Raw genomic sequence first — 21,951 nt, 5'->3', positions numbered from 1 at the left:
CAATGTTTAGTCTCTGGACAATAAATGAGACGAGCTCAGGGCGAGGATCTCTTTCCAGAGAGACATCAGTGACTAACATACGCTGTTTTCACTGAATCTTGGTTCTCTCGGGATATACTGTCCCCGTCCATACAGCTAGCTGGGTTCTAAGTTCATCACGCAGAATAAAGATTTTAACAAAGCAAATTTGAGGAAAACGCTACCGAAATTCTATAAACACATTGACTGTGCTACTCGCATAGGATCACTGCTACTCGCCTTTTCAAGATGCCTGCAAGGCCCTCCCCTGCCCTCCCTTTGGAAAATTAGATCACGACTACATTTTTCTCCTTCCTTCCTATAGGTCAGAAATTCAAAAAGGAAGTACCTGTGCTACTATCTATTCAACACCGGTCTGACCAATCAGAATCCATGCTTCAATATTGTTTTGATCATGCGGGAGGGAGGCTTTGAGAATAACATTGCTGCCTACACAGACACAGTGACTGAGTTCATATTATTCATCAGGAAGTGTGTAGGAGATGTTGTAACCACTGTGACTATTAAAACCTACCCAAACCAGACACCGTGGATAGATGGCGTCATTCGCTCAAAACTGAAAGCGCAAACCACCGCATTTAACCTCGGCAAGATGACTGGGAATATGGTTGAATACAAAACACTGTAGTTATTCCCTCCGTAAGGCAATCAAACAGGCTAAACGTCAGTACAGAGACAAAGTGGAGTCGCAATTCAACGGCTCAGACATGAGACGTATGAGGCAGAGTCTACAGACAATCACGGATTACAAAAGGGAAAACCAGTCATGTCGAGAACACCAACGTCTTGCTCCCAGACAAGCTAAACACCATCTTTGCCCGCTTTAGAATAACACAGTGCCACCAACATGGCCCGCTCCCAAGGACTGTGGCTGTGGGCTCTCGATCTCCGTGGCCGATGTGAGTAAGACATTTAAGCGTGTTAACCCTCGCAGGCGGCATCCATAGCCGCGTCCTCAAAGCGCAGACCAGCTGGCTGCATTGTTTACGGACATATTCAATCTCTCTCTATCCCAGTCTGCTGTCCCCACTTGCTTCAATATGTCCACAATTGTTCCTGTACCCAAGAAAGCAAAGGTAACTGAACTAAATGACAATTGCTCCGTAGCACTCACTTCTGTCATCATGAATGCCTGCGCTCCAGGACACCTACAGCACCCAGTGTCATAGGAAGGACAGAAAGATAATCAAGGACATCAACAACACAAGCCACGGTCTGTTCCTCCCGCTTTCATCCAGAAGGCGAGGTCAGGACAGGTGCATCAAAGCTGAGATCGAAAGACGGGACCATTCTTTTACTTTTAGATTTGTGTATTGTTGTGAATTGTTAGATACTACTGAACTGTTGGAGCTAGGAACACAAGCATTTCGCTACACCCGCAATAACATATGCTAAATATGTGTATGTGACCAATAAAATTTGATTTGGCATTCAAATCATGCCTTTCCAAATCATGTCCAATCGATTGAATTGACCACAGGTGGACCCAATCAAGTTGTAGAAACATCTCAAGGATGATCAATGGAAACAGGATGCACCTGAGCTCAATTTTCGAGTCTCATGGCAAAGGGTCTGAATACGTATGTAAATAAGGTATTTCTGTTTTTAAAATATTTTTAATACATTTGCACTCAAAACAAAAAGAGTATTGTGTGTAGATATTTAATCCATTTTAGAATAAGGCTGTAACGTAACAAACTGTGGAAGAAGGGAAGGGGTCTGAATACTTTCTGAATGTATAGACATGGACAGGTGTTCTTGATGTTTGGTACACTCACTCCAACTCCTGTGTTTCAGCCCCCAAACTCGAAGAATCGATGCAGCTCTGACGCAGACTGTGAAGGGAGATCAGAACGTACGGGAGATGGTAAAGTCCGGACGGCATGGCAGTGTGACAGTGTGGCACAGTCCCCTTCACTAACGCAGTGTTTCTCAACCTCTGGTCCGCGGACCAGCGCCAGTCTACGGCAAATCACCGGCCTGAGATAGTTAACGGACACTAATGTCGTCAGTTCTACAGTGCTAGTTTGAATGTAAGTTGCCCCAGAGGAGGAAAAAACATTGCTTGTTGGCCCCTGGTATGAAAAAGGTTGAGAAACACTGTGACTAACTAACCCTCCTCACTACCCTCCGCATTGGCAAATCCAGCCATCCATTACTACCACTACCCCCTCCCTACCTGACTACTCACACTAGCCATCGTCTCTGTGACTACGTTATGAGAGATAAACAACGAGGGGCTGGGGGTTCTTGGGAAATAATGAGCCCTTCGTCGTCTATCCCTTCCTTTCTTAAATTATTACTATATAGACGATTCTCATTATACATATTTCTAGCCACCGGTGTCTCTGTACTGATAACTGAAATTAAATGTTATTTATCAGAAATTAAAACGGCACATGATTTCACTTGTCAGATAGCAAAAAAAAAAAATTCTTTCAAGGTGTTTTAAGTGTCCAGTTGCATCATCATTGAGCAGCAGGGTGGCAGCAGGGTAGCCTAGTGGTTAGAGTGTAGGGGCGGTAGGTGGCCTAGTGGTTAGAGTGTAGGGGGGGTAGGTAGCCTAGTGGTTAGAGTGTAGGGGCGGTAGGTGGCCTAGTGGTTAGAGTGTAGGGGCGGTAGGTGGCCTAGTGGTTAGAGTGTAGTGGCGGCAGGTGGCCTAGTGGTTAGAGTGTAGGGGCGGTAGGTAGCCTAGTGGTTAGAGTGTAGGGGCGGTAGGTAGCCTAGTGGTTAGAGTGTAGGGGCGGTAGGTGGCCTAGTGGTTAGAGTGTAGGGGCAGTAGGTGGCCTAGTGGTTAGAGTGTAGGGGCGGTAGGTGGCCTAGTGGTTAGAGTGTAGGGGCGGTAGGTAGCCTAGTGGTTAGAGTGTAGGGGCGGTAGGTGGCCTAGTGGTTAGAGTGTAGGGGCGGTAGGTGGCCTAGTGGTTAGAGTGTAGGGGCGGTAGGTAGCCTAGTGGTTAGAGTGTAGGGGCGGTAGGTAGCCTAGTGGTTAGAGTGTAGGGGCGGTAGGTAGCCTAGTGGTTAGAGTGTAGGGGCGGTAGGTAGCCTAGTGGTTAGAGTGTAGGGGGTAGGTAGCCTAGTGGTTAGAGTATAGGGGCGGTAGGTAGCCTAGTGTTTAGAGTGTAGGGGCGGTAGGTAGCCTAGTGGTTAGAGTGTAGGGGCGGTAGGTAGCCTAGTGGTTAGAGTGTAGGGGCGGTAGGTAGCCTAGTGGTTAGATTGTAGAGGCGGTAGGTAGCCTAGTGGTTAGAGTGTAGGGGCGGTAGGTAGTCTAGTGGTTAGATTGTAGATGGCGGTAGGTAGCCTAGTGGTTAGAGTGTAGAGGCGGTAGGTAGCCTAGTGGTTAGAGTGTAGGGGCGGTAGGTAGCCTAGTGGTTAGAGTATAGAGGCGGTACTTAGTCTAGTGGTTAGAGTGTAGGGGCGGTAGGTAGTCTAGTGGTTAGAGTGTAGGGGCGGTAGGTAGCCTAGTGGTTAGAGTGTTAGGTAGCCTAGTGGTTAGAGTGTCGGTAAGCCCGAGTGGTTAGAGTGTAGGGGCGGTAGGTAGCCTAGTGGTTAGAGTGTAGGGGCGTTAGGTGGCCTAGTGGTTAGAGTGTAGGGGCGGTTAACCTAGTGGTTAGAGTGTAGGCCGGTAGGTAGCCTAGTGGTTAGAGTGTAGGGGCGGTTGGCCTAGTGGTTAGAGTGTAGGGGCGGTAGGTAGCCTAGTGGTTAGAGTGTAGGGGGGTAGGTAGCCTAGTGGTTTTAGGGGCGGTTAGTAGTGGTTAGAGTGTAGGGGCGGTAGGTAGCCTAGTGGTTAGAGTGTTCTTTGGTAGCAGTGGTTAGAGTGTGAGGTAGCCTAGTGGTTAGAGTGTAGGGGCGGTAGGTAGCCTAGTGGTTAGAGTGTAGGGGCAAGGTAGCCTAGTGGTTAGAGTGTACAAAGGTACCAGTGGTTAGAGTAAAGCCTAGTGGTTAGATGTAGAGGCTAGGTAGCCTAGGGTTAATGTAGGGGCCTAGGTAGCCTAGTGGTTAGATTGTAGAGGCGGTAGGTAGCCTAGTGGTTAGAGTGTAGGGGCGGTAGGTAGTCTAGTGGTTAGATTGTAGATGGCGGTAGGTAGCCTAGTGGTTAGAGTGTAGGGGTGGAAGGTAGCCTAGTGGTTAGACTGTAGAGGCGGTAGGTAGCCTAGTGGTTAGATTGTAGAGGCTTAGGTAGCCTAGTGGTTAGAGTGCAGGGGCAGGTAGCCTAGTGGTTAGATTGTAGAGGCGGTAGGTAGCCTAGTGGTTAGAGTGTAGGGGCGGTAGGTAGTCTAGTGGTTAGATTGTACAGGCGGTAGGTAGCCTAGTGGTTAGACTGTAGAGGCGGTAGGTAGCCTAGTGGTTAGAGTGTAGGGGCGGTAGGTAGCCTAGTGGTTAGAGTGTAGAGGCGGTAGGTAGCCTAGTGGTTAGAGCGTTGGACTAGTAACTGGAAGGTCAAACCCCCGAGCTGACAAGGTACAAATCTGTCGTTCTGCCCCTGAACAGGCAGTTAACCCACTGTTCCTAGGCCGTCATTGAAAATAAGATTTTGTTCTTAACTGATTTGCCTAGTTAAATAAAGGTAAAATAAAATAAAATGTTTTAGGATTAAGTTGGTTTATCGTTGGTAAACTTTCTCAGCGGTTCTTTGGTCAGTTTCAGTTGATCTGTACTTTGGGGCTTCTATGAGCTAAATGTACAATACACTAGTCACACAAAACAAAGTCACCAAGATAAACATTTTGACTAGTCAGGAATGTCCCTGCATTCAAGAAGAAAAAGTTTGCTTAATTTAGATCAACATCTTTCCATGTTCTTAGCAGCCAGGATCCAGGATGGTTGAGGGACTTGGATTCTCATTCTATTAAAGCATGCAAACAGACACAGTCAGAGACAGGCAGCCAGACAGTCAGAGACATAGGCAGACAGTCAGAGACAGGCAGCCAGACAGTCAGAGACATAGGCAGACAGTCAGAGACAGGCAGCCAGTCAGAGACAGACGGGCAGGCAGTCAGAGACAGGCATACAGTCAGAGACAGGCAGGCAGGCAGTCAGAGACAGGCATACAATCAGAGACAGGCAGGCACACAGTCAGAGACACAAGCACACAGTCAGAGACATAGGCAGACAGTCAGAGACAGGCAGGCACACAGTCAGAGACATAGGCAGACAGTCAGAGATAGGCAGGCAGGCAGTCAGAGACAGGCAGACAGTCAGAGACAGGCAGACAGTCAGAGACAGGCAGGCAGTCAGAGACAGGCAGGCAGTCAGAGACAGGCAGACAGTCAGAGACAGGCAGGCAGTCAGAGGCAGGCAGGCAGTCAGAGACAGGCAGGCAGTCAGAGACAGGCAGACAGTCAGAGACAGGCAGACAGTCAGAGACAGGCAGGCAGTCAGAGACAGGCAGATAAATTGTAGAGTAGTAGCAGTGGAACCAATAATAATTATAAAGCCTATATAACGTGGCAGTTGAAAGGGTTGGTTGTGTATCTTGTCCTTATGTGACCCTGGGTTACAGCCAAGCCTCTTCAAGCTCTCAGCACCACATCAGCCCTTTCACTTTCAACATCTGCTGTTGGCAGATGATTTAGATCTGTTGACGCCACCACTGCCATGTTGACTTGGGGGGGGGGGCATCTATATATCCTTGTGTCCTTGAGAAGGATGTGCTGGTTAATGGTTAGACTGTGGTTGAAACTAGAGGCAAGCAAACAGAACAGAAGCTGTTAAAGCCCTCAGGGTGAACCGGTCTTATGATCATGTCCTATAGGGTGGCTCACTTTACCGTGTCTGTAAATCTTTTTCACACTTCTCAGCCAATCCAGCTAGGGTCAGAGAGACAGGACTGGGGTGACGGGACCAGAAAGACAGGACAGGGGGAGACAGGACAGGGGAGACAGGACAGGGGGAGACAGGACAGGGAGAGACAGGACAGGGAGACAGGACAGGGATAGACAGGACCAGAGAGACAGGGGGTGACAGGACCAGAAAGACAGGACAGGGGGAGACAGGACAGGGAGAGACAGGACAGGGAGAGACAGGACAGGGAGAAACAGGACAGGGAGAAACAGGACAGGGAGAGACAGGACAGGGAGAGACAGGACCAGAGAGACAGGACTGGGGAGACAGGACAGAAAGACAGGACAGGGGGAGACAGGACAGGGAGAGACAGGACAGGGAGAGACAGGACAGGGAGAGACAGGACAGGGAGTTACAGGACCAGGGAGAGACAGGACAGGGAGAGACAGGACAGGGAGAAACAGGACTGGGGTGACATGACCAGAAAGACAGGACAGGGGGAGACAGGACAGGGAGAAACAGGACAGGGAGAGACAGGACAGGGAGAGACAGGACAGGGAGAAACAGGACTGGGAGAGACAGGACCAGAGAGACAGGACAGGGGTGACAGGACCAGAAAGACAGGACAGGGAGAGACAGGACAGGGAGAGACAGGACAGGGAGAGACAGGACAGGGAGACAGGACCAGGGAGAGACAGGACAGGGAGAGACAGGACAGGGAGAAACAGGACAGGGAGAGACAGGACAGGGAGAGACAGGACAGGGAGAGACAGGACTGGGGTGACATGACCAGAAAGACAGGACAGGGGGAGACAGGACAGGGAGAAACAGGACAGGGAGAGACAGGACAGGGAGAGACAGGACAGGGAGAGACAGGACAGGGAGAGACAGGACAGGGAGAAACAGGACAGGGAGAGACAGGACTGGGGTGACGGGACCAGAAAGACAGGACAGGGGGAGACAGGACAGGGAGAAACAGGACAGGGAGAGACAGGACAGGGAGAGACAGGACAGGGAGAGACAGGACTGGGGTGACATGACCAGAAAGACAGGACAGGGGGAGACAGGACAGGTAGAAACAGGACAGGGAGAGACAGGACAGGGAGAGACAGGACAGGGAGAGACAGGACTGGGGTGACGGGACCAGAAAGACAGGACAGGGGGAGACAGGACAGGGGAAACAGGACCGGGAGAGACAGGACTGGGGTGACGGGACCAGAAAGACAGGACAGGGGGAGACAGGACAGGGAGAAACAGGACAGGGAGAGACAGGACAGGGAGAGACAGGACAGGGAGAGACAGGACCAGAGAGACAGGACTGGGGTGACGGGACCAGAAAGACAGGACAGGGGGAGACAGGACAGGGAGAGACAGGACAGGGAGAGACAGGACAGGGAGAGACAGGACCAGAGAGACAGGACAGGGAGAGACAGGACAGGGAGAGACAGGACCAGAGAAGACAGGACAGGGAGAGACAGGACAGGGAGAAACAGGACAGGGAGAGACAGGACAGGGAGAGACAGGACAGGGAGAGACAGGACCAGAGAGACAGGACAGGGAGAGACAGGACAGGGAGAGACAGGACAGGGAGAGACAGGACCAGAGAGACAGGACTGGGGTGACATGACCAGAAAGACAGGACAGGGGGAGACAGGACAGGGAGAAACAGGACAGAGAGACAGGACAGGGAGAGACAGGACAGGGAGAGACAGGACAGGGAGAGACAGGACAGGGAGAGACAGGACAGGGAGAGACAGGACAGGGAGAGACAGGACAGGGAGAGACAGGACCAGAGAGACAGGACAGGGAGAGACAGGACAGGGAGAGACAGGACAGGGAGAGACAGGACAGGGAGAGACAGGACAGGGAGAGACAGGACCAGAGAGACAGGACCAGAGAGACAGGACAGGGGACAGGACCAGAGACAGGACAGGACAGGACAGGGAGACAGGACAGGGAGAAACAGGACAGGGAGAGACAGGACAGGGAGAGACAGGACAGGGAGAGACAGGACCAGGGAGAGACAGGACCAGAGAGACAGGACAGGGGAGACAGGACAGGGAGAAACAGGACAGGGAGAGACAGGACCAGAGAGACAGGACAGGGAGAAACAGGACAGGGAGAGACAGGACCAGAGAGACAGGACAGGGGGAGACAGGACAGGGAGAAACAGGACAGGGAGAGACAGGGACAGGGAGAGACAGGACAGGGAGAGACAGGACAGGGAGAGACAGGACAGAGAGACAGGACAGGGGTGACAGGACCAGAAAGACAGGACAGGGGAGACAGGACAGGGAGAGACAGGGACCAGGGAGAGACAGGACCAGGGAGAGACAGGACAGGGAGAGACAGGACAGGGAGAAACAGGACAGGGAGAGACAGGACCAGGGAGAGACAGGACCAGAGAGACAGGACCAGAGAGACAGGACAGGGAGAGACAGGACAGGGAGAAACAGGACAGGGAGAGACAGGACCAGAGAGACAGGACAGGGAGAGACAGGACAGGGAGAGACAGGACCAGAGAGACAGGACAGGGAGACAGACAGGACAGGGAGAGACAGGACAGGGAGAGACAGGACAGGGAGAGACAGGACAGGGAGAGACAGGACAGGGAGAGACAGGACCAGAGAGACAGGACTGGGGTGACAGGACCAGAAAGACAGGACAGGGGGAGACAGGACAGGACCAGAGAGACAGGACAAGGGAGAGACAGGACCAGGGAGACAGGACAGGGAGAGACAGGACAGGGAGAGAACAGGACAGGGAGAGACAGGACAGGGAGAGACAGGACCAGGGAGAGACAGGACCAGAGAGACAGGACAGGGGACAGGGAGAGACAGGACAGGGAGAAACAGGACAGGAGAGACAGGACAGGGAGAAACAGGACAGGGAGCAACAGGACCAGGGAGAGACAGGACCAGAGAGGCAGGACCAGAGAGACAGGACAGGGAGAGACAGGACCAGAGAGACAGGACAGAGAGAAACAGGACAGGGAGCAACAGGACAGGGAGAGACAGGACAGCGAGAAACAGGACAGGGAGAGACAGGACCAGGGAGAGACAGGACCAGAGAGACAGGACAGGGAGAGACAGGACCAGAGAGACAGGACAGAGAGACAGGACAGGGAGAAACAGGACAGGGAGAGACAGGACCAGGGAGAGACAGGACCAGAGAGACAGGACAGGGAGAGACAGGACCAGAGAGACAGGACAGGGAGAGACAGGACAGGGAGAGACAGGACAGGGAGAGACAGGACCAGAGAGACAGGACTGGGGTGACAGGACAGGGAGACAGGACAGGGAGAGACAGGACAGGGAGAGACAGGACCAGGGAGAGACAGGACCAGGGAGAAACAGGACAGGGAGACAGGACAGGGAGAAACAGGACCAGGGAGGACAGGGAGAGACAGGACCAGGGAGAGACAGGACCAGAGAGACAGGACAGGGGAGACAGGACAGGGAGAAACAGGACAGGGAGAGACAGGACCAGAGAGACAGGACAGGGAGAGACAGGACCAGAGAGACAGGACAGGGAGAGACAGGACAGGGAGAGACAGGACAGGGAGAAACAGGACAGGGAGAGACAGGACAGGGAGAGACAGGACAGGGAGAGACAGGACCAGAGTTACAGGACCAGAGAGACAGGACAGGGAGAAACAGGACAGGGAGAAATGACAGGACCAGGACCAGGGAGACAGGACCAGGGGACAGGAGACAGGACAGGGAGACAGGACAGGAGAGACAGGACAGGGAGAAACAGGACAGGGGGAGACAGGACAGGACCAGAAACAGGACAGGGAGAGACAGGACAGGGAGAGACAGGACCAGGGAGAGACAGGACCAGAGAGACAGGACAGGACCAGGACAGGGAGAAACAGGACAGGGAGAGACAGGACCAGGAGACAGGACAGGGAGAGACAGGACAGGGAGACAGGACAGAGAGAGAGACAGGACAGGGAGAAACAGGACAGGGAGAGACAGGACCAGAGAGACAGGACAGGGAGAAACAGGACAGGGAGAGGACAGGAACAGGACCAGGAGGCAGGACAGGGAGAAACAGGACAGGGAGAGACAGGACCAGAGAGACAGGACAGGGAGAGACAGGACAGGGAGAAACAGGACAGGGAGGCAGGACCAGGGAGAGACAGGACCAGAGAGACAGGACCAGAGAGACAAGACAGGGAGAGACAGGACCAGAGAGACAGGACAGGGAGAGACAGGACCAGAGAGACAGGACAGGGAGAGACAGGACCAGAGAGACAGGACAGGGAGAGACAGGACAGGGAGAGACAGGACCAGGGAGAGACAGGACCAGGGAGAGTCAGGACAGGGAGAGACAGGACAGGGAGAGACAGGACCAGGGAGAGACAGGACCAGAGAGACAGGACCAGGGAGGCAGGACCAGGGAGGCAGGACCAGGGAGGCAGGACCACACACAGATAATAGCCATGCTTATCATGCAGAAAGAAATGATCCTTACAGTATAAAATCAGTGAGAGATGAAAGAGACTCACTGAACCCATTTCCTTTGGTGTTCTGTAATGAGACACATTTTAGTCAAGATTTTAAGACATTCGTATGAGTGGATGATTGAAACAGCAATTCTATTTAAAGTGGAAGTCATTTCTTCGAGTTAAAAGACATCCTCATCTGTGGTAGAGTTGTCACGATACCAGTATCACGATACTACGATAACTGATTTTCCCCTGGCAACAAGGAGAACACAAAGCAGTCCAAACGCATTGATTCGTTACAAAACCCTGCTGTATGGAACATAGTGTGATATATTAAAGAAACATGTGATTCTGGGTGACAACATCAGGCTGCTTGTTTCCAGCATTAGGACTGTTGTCCTCAGGGTATTCAGTCAGCTTCATGTGTTGTGTCCTTTCCACGAAACCTCTCGAGTGTCGCCTCACTGACATGGTGACAACCCTAATCTGTGGGCTCATAGTTGTTACTCCGTGTTGGAAAAGCTATATCCCTCGTGTCTTTTCTCCGTGTCTTTGTCCCACTGCCCCAGGACACCCCCACCCCAAGGACATATGACGGGGACGTGTTTGGTGAACACAACCAAGATGTGTGAGGTGCTCGCCTGGTGTCCTGTGGAAGATGACGGCAGTATCCCAGAGTATGTCAGATCAATCAAATTATGTTAAAGCTTTACAGGTGTAACATTTTAATTACTCATCAGAAGTGTTATGTACTGAATGGTACTGAACAACCTTTGGACTCTACCCAAATTATTTACCAATTTCTTGTTATGACCTTTCTGTGTGTGTCTGTGTGTGTCTGTATGTGTGTCTGTATGTGTGTCTGTGTGTGTCTGTGTGTGTGTGTGTGTGTGTGTGTGTGTGTGTGTGTGTGTGTCTGTGTGTGTCTGTGTGTGTCTGTGTGGGTCTGTGTGTGTCTGTGTGTGTCCGTGTGTCCGTGTGTGTGTCTGTGTGTGTGTCTGTGTGTCTGTGTGTGTGTCTGGGGGTCTGTGTGTGTGTGTCTGTGTGTGTCTGTGGTGTGTCCTGTGTGTCCTGTGTGTGTCTGTGTGGGTGAGTGTGGGTCCGTGTGTGTCCGTGTGTGGGTCCAGTGTGTGTCTGTGTGTGTCAGTGTGTCTGTGTGTCTGTGACAGTGTGTGTCTGTGTGTCTGTGTGGTCTGTGTGTCAGGACGGGAGTGTGTCTGTGTGTGTGTGTCTGTGTGTGTCTGTGTGTCCGTGTCTGTGGACCAGGTGTCCGTGTGGGTCCGTGTGTGTCCGTGTGTCTGTGTGTGTCTGTGTGTGTCTGTGTGTGTGTCCGTGTGTGTCTGTGTGTGTGTGTGTGTGTCCGTGTGTGTCTGTGTGTGTATGTGTGTGTCCGTGTGTGTGTGTGTGTGTGTGTGTGTGTGTGTGTGTTTATGCTTCGTTGGTCTTTGTTTTCATGTGTTCTACTGTTTCCTGTGCAGCCCTGCGCTGTTGATGTCGGCAGAGAACTTCACACTGTTCATCAAAAACACAATCAACTTTCCAGCCTATGGTGTTACGAGGTAAGACCCCTGTTTGATACACAACGTGCATCCTTTCATCAACGCCTATTGAAAATGAGGAGAATAACCATGGATCCAGTCTATAATACTCATAAAAGCATTAAATAGTTGCTTCCTCTTCCTAATATCATTAGTATTTGCACGATAAGCTGTGCCTGACACAGGTGGTGTCTGTCTCTCTGAACCTACACAATCCTGCCAAACATTATACAGCAAAATAACCACACCATTGCCACACCATTGCCAATTAGCATAGCAACAACATGAGGACATCTCTCCCCTCCTGTTTCCCTGATAGAGCTGAGGTTAGTGAGGACAGGGAGTAACTCCCATGAGCTGAGGTCAGGTTAGTGGAGAGACAGGTCATTCAGTAACTCCCTGATAGAGAGCAGAGGTTAGTGGCAGGTCATTCAGTAACTCCCTGATAGAGAGCTGAGGTTAGTGGCAGGTCATTCAGTAACTCCCTGATAGAGAGCTGAGGTCAGGTTAGGGAGGCAGGTCATTCAGTAACTCCCTGATAGCAACAGCTGAGGTCAGGTTAGTGGCAGGTCATTCAGTAACTCCCTGATAGAGAGCTGAGGTCAGGTTAGTGGCAGGTCATTCAGTAACTCCCTGATAGCGAGCTGAGGTCAGGTTAGGTGGCAGGTCATTCAGTAACTCCCTGATAGAGAGCTGAGGTCAGGTTAGTGGCAGGTCATTCAGTAACTCCCTGATAGAGAGCTGAGGTCAGGTTAGTGGCAGGTCATTCAGTAACTCCCTGATAGAGAGCTGAGGTCAGTGTGCAGGTCATTCAGTAACTCCCTGAATGAGACACATTTTAGTCAGGTCAGGTTAGTGGAGGTCATTCAGTAACTCCCTGATAGGAGCTGGGTTAGTGGCAGGTCATTCAGTAACTCCCTGATAGAGAGCTGAGGTCAGGTTAGTGGCAGGTCATTCAGTAACTCCCTGATAGAGAGCTGAGGTCAGCTTAGTGGCAGGTCATTCAGTAACTCCCTGATAGAGAGCTGAGGTTAGTGGCAGGTCATTCAGTAACTCCCTGGGCTCATAGTTGCTGAGGTTATGGCAGGTCATTCAGTAACTCCCTGATAGAGAGCAGAGGTCAGGTTAGTGGCAGGTCATTCAGTAACTCCCTGATAGAGAGCTGAGGTCAGGTCAATAAATGGCAGGTCATTCAGTAACTCCCTGATAGAGAGCTGAGGTCAGCTTAGTGGCAGGTCATTCAGTAACTCCCTGATAGAGAGCTGAGGTCAGCTTAGTGGCAGGTCATTCAGTAACTCCCTGATAGAGAGCTGAGGTCAGCTTAGTGGCAGGTCATTCAGTAACTCCCTGATAGAGAGCTGAGGTCAGGTTAGTGGCAGGTCATTCAGTAACTCCCTGATAGAGAGCTGAGGTCAGCTTAGTGGCAGGTCATTCAGTAACTCCCTGATAGTCTGAGGTTTGTGGGCCTGGTCATTCAGTAACTCCCTGATAGAGAGCTGAGGTTAGTGGCAGGTCATTCAGTAACTCCCTGATAGAGAGCTGAGGTCATTGGTGGCTCATTCAGTAACTCCCTGATAGATTGAGGTCAGCTTAGTGGCAGGTTTTCAGTAACTCCTGATGAGAGCTGAGGTTAGTGGCAGGTCATTTCAGTAACTCCCTTTAGATGAGGTCAGGTTAGTGGCAGGTCATCCTTTCATCAACTCCTATGATAATGAGAGCTAACCATGGTCAGCTATAGTACTCAGGTCATTCAGTAACTTTCCCTGATATCATTAGTATTTGCAGGTCAGCTTGCTGGCAGGTCATTCAGTAACTCCCCAAACATTATACAGATAGATACTGACACAGCTTAGTGGCAACAACATGGTCTCTCCCCTCAGTAACTCCCTGATAGAGAGCTGAGGTCAGGTGGTGGCAGGTCATTCAGTAACTCCTGATAGACTGAGGTCAGCTTAGTGGCAGGTCATTCAGTAACTCCCTGATAGAGAGCTGAGGTCAGGTCGGTGGCAGGTCATTCAGTAACTCCCTGATAGAGAGCTGAGGTCAGGTCGGTGGCAGGTCATTCAGTAACTCCCTGATAGCGAGCTGAGGTCAGGTTGGTGGCAGGTCATTCAGTAACTCCCTGATAGCGAGCTGAGGTCAGGTCGGTGGCAGGTCATTCAGTAACTCCCTGATAGTGAGCTGAGGTCAGGCCCATTCCTCCTAACAGAGCTGGTGTAACTGAGTCAGGTTTGTAGGCCTCCTTGCTCGCACATACTTTTTCAGTTCTGCCCACACATTTTCTATAGGATTGAGGACAGGGCTTTGTGATGGCCACTCCAATTTTATATTTGAGATTCTTCAAAGTAGCCACCCTTTGCCTTGATGACAGCTTTGCACACTCTTGGCACACTCTTTCTCTCAACCAGCTTCATGAGGTAGTCAACTGGAATGCATTTTATACTAACTGGTGTGCCTTCTAAAAAGTTAATTTGTGGAATTTATTTTCTTCTTACTGTGTTTGAGCCAATCAGTTGTGTTGTGACAAGGTAGGGGTGGTGTACAGAAGATATCCCTATTTGGTAAAAGACCAAGTCCATATTATGGCAAGAACAGCTCAAATAAGCGAAGAGAAACGACAGTCCATTACTGACATGAAGGTCAGTCAATACAGAACATTTCAAGAACTTAAAGTTTCTTCATGTGCAGTCGCAAAAACCACCAAGAGCTGTGATGAAACTGTCTCTCATGAGGACCGCCACAGGAAAGGAAGACCCAGAGTAACCTCTGCTGTGGTATGATGAAACTGTCTCTCATGAGGACCGCCACAGGAAAGGAAGACCCAGAGTAACCTCTGCTGTGGTATGATGAAACTGTCTCTCATGAGGACCGCCACAGGAAAGGAAGACCCAGAGTAACCTCTGCTGTGGTATGATGAAACTGTCTCTCATGAGGACCGCCACAGGAAAGGAAGGCCCAGAGAAACCTCTGCTGTGGTGTGATGAAACTGTCTCTCATGAGGACCTCCACAGGAAAGGAAGACCCAGAGTTAACTCTGCTGTGGTATGATGAAACTGTCTCTCATGAGGACCGCCACAGGAAAGGAAGGCCCAGAGTTACCTCTGCTGCAGAGGATAAGTTCATTAGAGTTAACTGGACCTCAGAAATTTCAGCCCAAATAAATGCTTCACAGAATTAAAGTAACAGACACATCTCAACACCAACTTTTCAGAAGAGACTGCGTGAATCAGGCATTCATGGTCACATTGCTGCAAAGACTCCAAAGGAAACTACTGAAGGACACCAATAAGATGAAGAGACTTGCTTGGGCCAAGAAACACAGGCAATAGACATTCGACTGTTGAAAATCTGTCCTTTGGTCTGATGAGTCCAAATTTGAGATTTTTGGGTCCAACCCGCTGTGCCTTTGTGAGACTCAGAGTAGGTGAATGGATGATCTCCGCATGTGTGGTTCCCACCGTGAAGCATGGAGGAGGAGGTGTGATGGTGCTTTGCTGGTGACACTGTCAATTATTTATTTAGAATTCAAGGCACACTTAACCAGCATGGCTACCACAGCATTCTGCAGCGATACGCCATCCCATCTGGTTCGCACTTAGTGGGACTATTATACACCTCCAGGCTGTATAGGGGCTATTTGACCAAGAAGGAGCGTCATGGAGTGCTGCATTAGATTACCTGGCCTCCACAATCACCCGACCTCAACCCAGTTGAGATGTTTTGGGATAGGTTGGACCGCAGAGTGAAGGAAAAGCAGCCAACAAGTGCTCAACATATGTGGGAACTCCTTCAATACTGTTGGAAAAGCATTCCAGGTGAAGCTGGCTGAGAGAATGCCAAGAGTGTGCACAGCTGTCATCAAGGCAAAGGGTGGCTACTTTGAAGAATCTCAAATATAAAATACATTTTGATTTGTTTAACACTTTTTTGGTTACTACATGATTCCATATGTGTTATTTCATAGTTCCGATGTCTTCACTATTATTCTACAATGTAGAAAATAGTAAAAAGTAAGAGAAACCCTTGAATGAGTAGTTGTGTCAAAACCTTTGACTAATACTGTATATAAAAACATTTTCCTTCAAGTAGATTACTGATGTTACTGTCCCCAATACAAGAACAAAAAAATACTTAAATACATGTCATTTTGTCACATTGAATTGAAATACTGTAGAATTCCATTCATTCCTATGGAGGACTGCTCCTACTGGGGAGTACCAATATGGCCGACTGTTGGCTTCAAAGCCTCTCATACATAGCATCAGCAATCTAGGGTTTGTATACATCACTGTTAATAATACTGCCCCTCTCTGCTCTTCTGTGGGGGAGCAGAACATTAAGGCCTCAGACCATATATCAGGCTCCCGAGTGGCGCAGCGGTCTAAGGCACTGTATCTCAGTGCAAGAGTGGGTCACTGCAGTCCCTGGCTTGAATCCAGGCTGGATCACATCCAATTGGTATTTGGAGTCCCATAGGGTGGCGCACAATTGGCCCAGGGTCGTCCCGGGTTTGGCTTAACTGACTTATATATTTTTTAATATAGAGCAGGTCGGCAGGATAATAAATAACATCTTACACCACATCCACCAGCCTGTGCTCTTAGAAAAAGGGTTTCCGAGGGGTTTTACCTGGAACCAAAAAGGGTTCTTCGAAGGGTTCTCCTATGGGGACAGCCGAAGAACGCTTTAAGGTTCTAGATCAGGGATAGGCAACCGTGGTCCTGGAAGACCAGGTGTGTTGAATTGAGGCAATCACTGAACTGATCAATTAGCTCAGATGGTCAGGTGTGGCGCCTCGTTGGAACGACATCCTTGCAAGCCCTGCGGAACTCCGGGAACAGGGTTCTAGATGGCACCGTTTCTTCTATGAGTGAAGTGACCAGAGGACCATTAAGGAGCCTCAGGCAATGGTTGCCATGTTTGATACATGCATTACATCACACACATATTGTGTATGTAGCTATGCACTGAATATGGAGCAGGTCCCAAATGTGATATTGATTCAAATATCTATTTTGCTACATAACAAGTACAGTATATATATATAGATCTCTTCCTGTTCTCACTCTAGGTGTAACCTCGTAGAAGGTATCGACAATCAGTACATCAAAAGTTGCCTGTATGACCCAGAGACGGCCCCACTGTGTCCCATTTTCAGACTGGGCGACTTGGTACAGATGTCTGGCTTCAACTTCGCCGCCATAGCCAAAGTGGTGAGCAATATGCTATTATATTTATGAGTGAAGGGGGTTTGCAAGTACCTGTCAGTTCCTGTATGGTTGTGTGTTTTGGTGTAATGAGGTATAATAGCTGTGTTATTGGTAACGAGGTATGATGATGGTGGTGTTATTGGAAACGAGGTATGATGTTGGTGTTATTGGTAACGAGGTATGGTGTTGGTGTTATTGGTAATGAGGTATGATGGTGGTGTTATTGGTAATGAGGTATGATGATGGTGTTATTGGTAACGAGGTATGATGTTGGTGGTGTTATTGGTAATGAGGTATGATGGAGGTGAGGTATGATGATGGTGTTATTGGTAACGAGGTATGATGGAGGTGAGGTATGATGATGGTGTTATTGGTAACGAGGTATGATGTTGGTGTTATTGGTAACGAGGTATGATGGTGGTGTTATTGGTAACGAGGTATGGTGTTGGTGTTATTGGTAACGAGGTATGGTGTTGGTGTTATTGGTAACGAGGTATGATGGTGGTGTTATTGGTAACGAGGTATGATGGTGGTGTTATTGGTAACGAGGTATGATGTTGGTGTTATTGGTAACGAGGTATGATGTTGGTGTTATTAGTAACGAGGTATGATGGAGGTGAGGTATGATGTTGGTGTTATTGGTAACGAGGTATGATGTTGGTGTTATTGGTAACGAGGTATGATGGAGGTGAGGTATGATGTTGGTGTTATTGGTAACGAGGTATGATGGTGGTGTTATTGGTAACGAGGTATGATGTTGGTTTTATTGGTAACGAGGTATGATGGTGGTGGTGTTATTGGTAACGAGGTATGGTGTTGGTGTTATTGGTAACGAGGTATGGTGTTGGTTATTGGTAACGAGGTATGATGATGGTGGTGTTATTGGTAACGAGGTATGATGATGGTGGTGTTATTGGTAACGAGGTATGATGTTGGTGTTATTGGTAACGAGGTATGGTGTTGGTTATTGGTAACGAGGTATGATGGTGGTGGTGTTATTGGTAACGAGGTATGATGTTGGTGTTATTAGTAACGAGGTATGATGATGGTGTTATTGGTAACGAGGTATGATGTTGGTGTTATTGGTAACGAGGTATGATGGTGGTGTTATTGGTAACGAGGTATGATGGTGGTGTTATTGGTAACGAGGTATGATGATGGTGTTATTGGTAACGAGGTATGATGGAGGTGAGGTATGATGATGGTGTTATTGGTAACGAGGTATGATGTTGGTGTTATTGGTAACGAGGTATGATGGTGGTGTTATTGGTAACGAGGTATGGTGTTGGTGTTATTGGTAACGAGGTATGGTGTTGGTGTTATTGGTAACGAGGTATGATGGTGGTGTTATTGGTAACGAGGTATGATGGTGGTGTTATTGGTAACGATGATGTTTGTGTTATTGGTAACATGTATGATGTTGGTGTTATTAGTAACGTATGATGGAGGTGAGGTATGATGTTGGTGTTATTGGTAACGAGGTATGATGTTGGTGTTATTGGTAACGAGGTATGATGGAGGTGAGGTATGATGTTGGTGTTATTGGTAACGAGGTATGATGGTGGTGTTATTGGTAACGAGGTATGATGGAGGTGAGGTATGATGTTGGTGTTATTGGTAACGAGGTATGATGGTGGTGTTATTGGTAACAGGTATGATGTTGGTTTTATTGGTAACGAGGTATGATGTTGGTGTTATTGGTAACGAGGTGGATGATGGTGGTGTTATTGGTAATGAGGTATGATATGATGGTGGTGTTATTGGTAACGAGGTATGATGTTGGTGTTATTGGTAACAAGGTATGATGTTGGTGTTATTAAGGAGTATGATGGAGGTGAGGTATGATGTTGGTGTTATTGGTAACGAGGTATGATGTTGGTGTTATTGGTAACAAGGTATGATGGAGGTGAGGTATGATGTTGTGTTATTGGTAACGAGGTATGATGGTGGTGTTATTGGTAACGAGGTATGATGTTGGTTTTATTGGTAACGAGGTATGATGAAGGTGTTATTAGTAACGTATGGTGTTGGTGTTATTGGTATCGATATGGTGTTGTTATTGGTAACGGGTATGATGGTGGTGGTGTTATTGGTATTATCGAGGTATGGTGTTGGTGTTATTGGTAACGAGGTATTTTGGAGGTGAGGTTTGATGATGTTGTTATTGGTAACGGTATGATGGAGGTGAGGTATGATGATGGTGTTATTGGTAACGAGGTATGATAGAGGTGAGGTATGATGGTGGTGTTATTGGTAACGAGGTATGATGGAGGTGAGGTATGATGGTGGTGTTATTGGTAACAAGGTATGATGGAGGTGAGGTATGATGGTGGTGTTATTGGTAACAAGGTATGATGGTGGTGTTATTGATAGGGTATGATGATGGTGTTATTGGTGACATGATATGGTGTCATTAGTAACTGTATGAAGCGGGTGTGATTGGTAACAATGTGTAATGATGGTGTTATGGGTAACCTCATTGAGGTATGCTCTGTCAAATGTAATTTCTGAGTGAAATCTTAGTAGAACACTCAAATTGCAACTGATTTGAAAAGTGTTTGAAGACACTGGTGTTATTGATTCCTCCGTTGATTGCTTATGTTGTTGATAGTATCGTGCTGTTTGGGGTTAGTGGTAACATCATTGACTGGATGTATTGTTGTTGATGGTATCGTGCTGTTTGGGGATAGTGGTAACATCATTGACTGGATGTATTGATAGGTATCGTGCTGTTTGGGGTTAGTGGTACCCTCATTGACTGGATGGATTGTTGTTGATTTTATCGTGCTGTTTGGGGTTAGTGGTACCCTCATTGACTGGATGGATTGTTGTTGATAGTATCGTGCTGTTTGGGGTTAGTGGTAACATCATTGACTGGATGGATTGATAGTATCGTGCTGTTTGGGGTTAGTGGTAACATCATTGACTGGATGGATTGATAGTATCGTGCTGTTTGGGGTTAGTGGTAACAACATTGACTGGATGTATTGATAGTATCGTGCTGTTTGTGGTTAGTGGTAACATCATTGACTGGATGTATTGTTGTTGATATTATCGTGCTGTTTGGGGTTAGTGGTAACATCATTGACTGGATGTATTGTTGTTGATGGTATCGTGCTGTTTGGGGTTAGTGGTAACATCATTGACTGGATGTATTGTTGTTGATGGTATCGTGCAGTTTGGGGTTAGTGGTAACATCATTGACTGGATGTATTGTTGTTGATGGTATCGTGCTGTTTGGGGTTAGTGGTAACATCATTGACTGGATGTATTGTTGTTGATGGTATCGGGCTGTTTGGGGTTAGTGGTAACATCATTGACTGGATGTATTGTTGTTGATATTATCGTGCTGTTTGGGTATAGTGGTAACATCATTGACTGGATGTATTGATAGTATCGTGCTGTTTGGGGTTAGTGGTAACATCATTGACTGGATGTATTGTTGTTGATATTATCGTGCTGTTTGGGTATAGTGGTAACATCATTGACTGGATGTGTTGATAGTATCGTGCTGTTTGGGGTTAGTGGTAACATCATTGACTGGATGTATTGTTGTTGATATTATCGTGCTGTTTGGGGTTAGTGGTAACATCATTGACTGGATGTATTGATAGTATCGTGCTGTTTGGGGTTAGTGGTAACATCATTGACTGGATGTATTGTTGTTGATATTATCGTGCTGTTTGGGGTTAGTGGTACCCTCATTGACTGGATGTATTGATAGTATCGTGCTGTTTGGGGTTAGTGGTAACATCATTGACTGGATGTATTGAAAGTATCGTGCTGTTTGGGGTTAGTGGTAACATCATTGACAGGATGTATTGATGGTATCGTGCAGTTTGGGGTTAGTGGTAACATCATTGACTGGATGTATTGATGGTATCGTGCAGTTTGGGGTTAGTGGTAACATCATTGACTGGATGTATTGTTGTTGATAGTATCGTGCTGTTTGGGGTTAGTGGTAACATCATTGACTGGATGTATTGTTGTTGATAGTATCGTGCTGTTTGGGGTTAGTGGTAACATCATTGACTAGATGTATTGATTGATCTGACAGGGTGGGGCGATTGGTATCATCATTGACTGGACCTGTAACCTGGACCATGACCAGTCAGACTGTAAACCGTTACTCCTTCCACATCTCTATGGAAACCCCGATAGTATCGGCAGACACGGGAGCATCTGTGGGATACATCTTCAGGTAAATAAAGCATCATTGTCTTGTGGTTAGTGGTAGACCCTGGCACAATGTATGTGTTGATAGAGTCAGTTTGGGTTTTGGTAACATCTTACTGGATGTATTCTGACTGATAGTATCTCCTGTCTCATTCTCTTCTATGTATTTCCTGTCTCAATAAATCATTAACAAAGTATTTATTGATCATTCTTGTATGATGATGATGGTGTTTTGGGTTAGTGGTATGATGGATGTGTTATTGGTAAAGAGGTATGATGTTGGTTATTGGTGACATCATTATGGTGTTGGTTGTTCTTGTAAGGGCCACTTTCTTACTTGTAAATTGAAAATCCTTTTCTGAGCTAAGATTCCAAATAAATGAAATAAAAACACTGAGAAAGGTGCCATTGGGGTCGTGTTAGCCATTGGGGTATTGTTAGCCATTGGGGTCATGTTAGCCATTGGGGGTAGTGGTAACATCATTGACAGGATGTATTGTTGTTGATATTATCGGGTTTTGTTAGCCATTGACTGGATGTATTGTTAGCCATTTGGGGTTAGTGGTTAGCATCATTGACTGGATGTATTGTGTTAGCCATGGGGGTCGTGTTAGCCATGGGGATGTATTGTGTTAGCCATTGGGGTCGTAACATCATTGACATGGATGTATTGTGTTAGCCATGGGGGTCGTGTTAGTTTGGGGTTAGTGGTAACATCATTGACAGGATGTATTGATTGGTGGTCGTGTTAGCC

The 21,951-nt window shown here is 48.1% G+C and overlaps 1 protein-coding gene across 1 annotated transcript in view; it reads left to right on the top strand.

The window, feature by feature from the left end:
• LOC135549422 (P2X purinoceptor 1-like) overlaps positions 1 to 21,252 on the top strand; it is a 52,943-nt gene extending 31,691 nt beyond the window's left edge. The window contains exons 4-8 of the mRNA XM_064979393.1: positions 1,837 to 1,906; positions 10,860 to 10,950; positions 11,752 to 11,832; positions 16,883 to 17,024; positions 21,079 to 21,252. Of these exons, the coding sequence (XP_064835465.1) occupies positions 1,837 to 1,906; positions 10,860 to 10,950; positions 11,752 to 11,832; positions 16,883 to 17,024; positions 21,079 to 21,252 (558 nt within the window). The remainder of the gene's footprint in view (positions 1 to 1,836; positions 1,907 to 10,859; positions 10,951 to 11,751; positions 11,833 to 16,882; positions 17,025 to 21,078) is intronic.
• The last annotated feature ends 699 nt before the right edge of the window (positions 21,253 to 21,951 follow it).

The sequence above is a fragment of the Oncorhynchus masou genome, chromosome 12 (assembly GCF_036934945.1).
Source record: "Oncorhynchus masou masou isolate Uvic2021 chromosome 12, UVic_Omas_1.1, whole genome shotgun sequence".
Classification (NCBI taxonomy): Eukaryota; Metazoa; Chordata; class Actinopteri; order Salmoniformes; family Salmonidae; genus Oncorhynchus; species Oncorhynchus masou.
The sequence above is the reverse complement of the archived record's forward strand: the minus strand, read 5'-3'. Positions and strand labels throughout refer to the sequence as shown.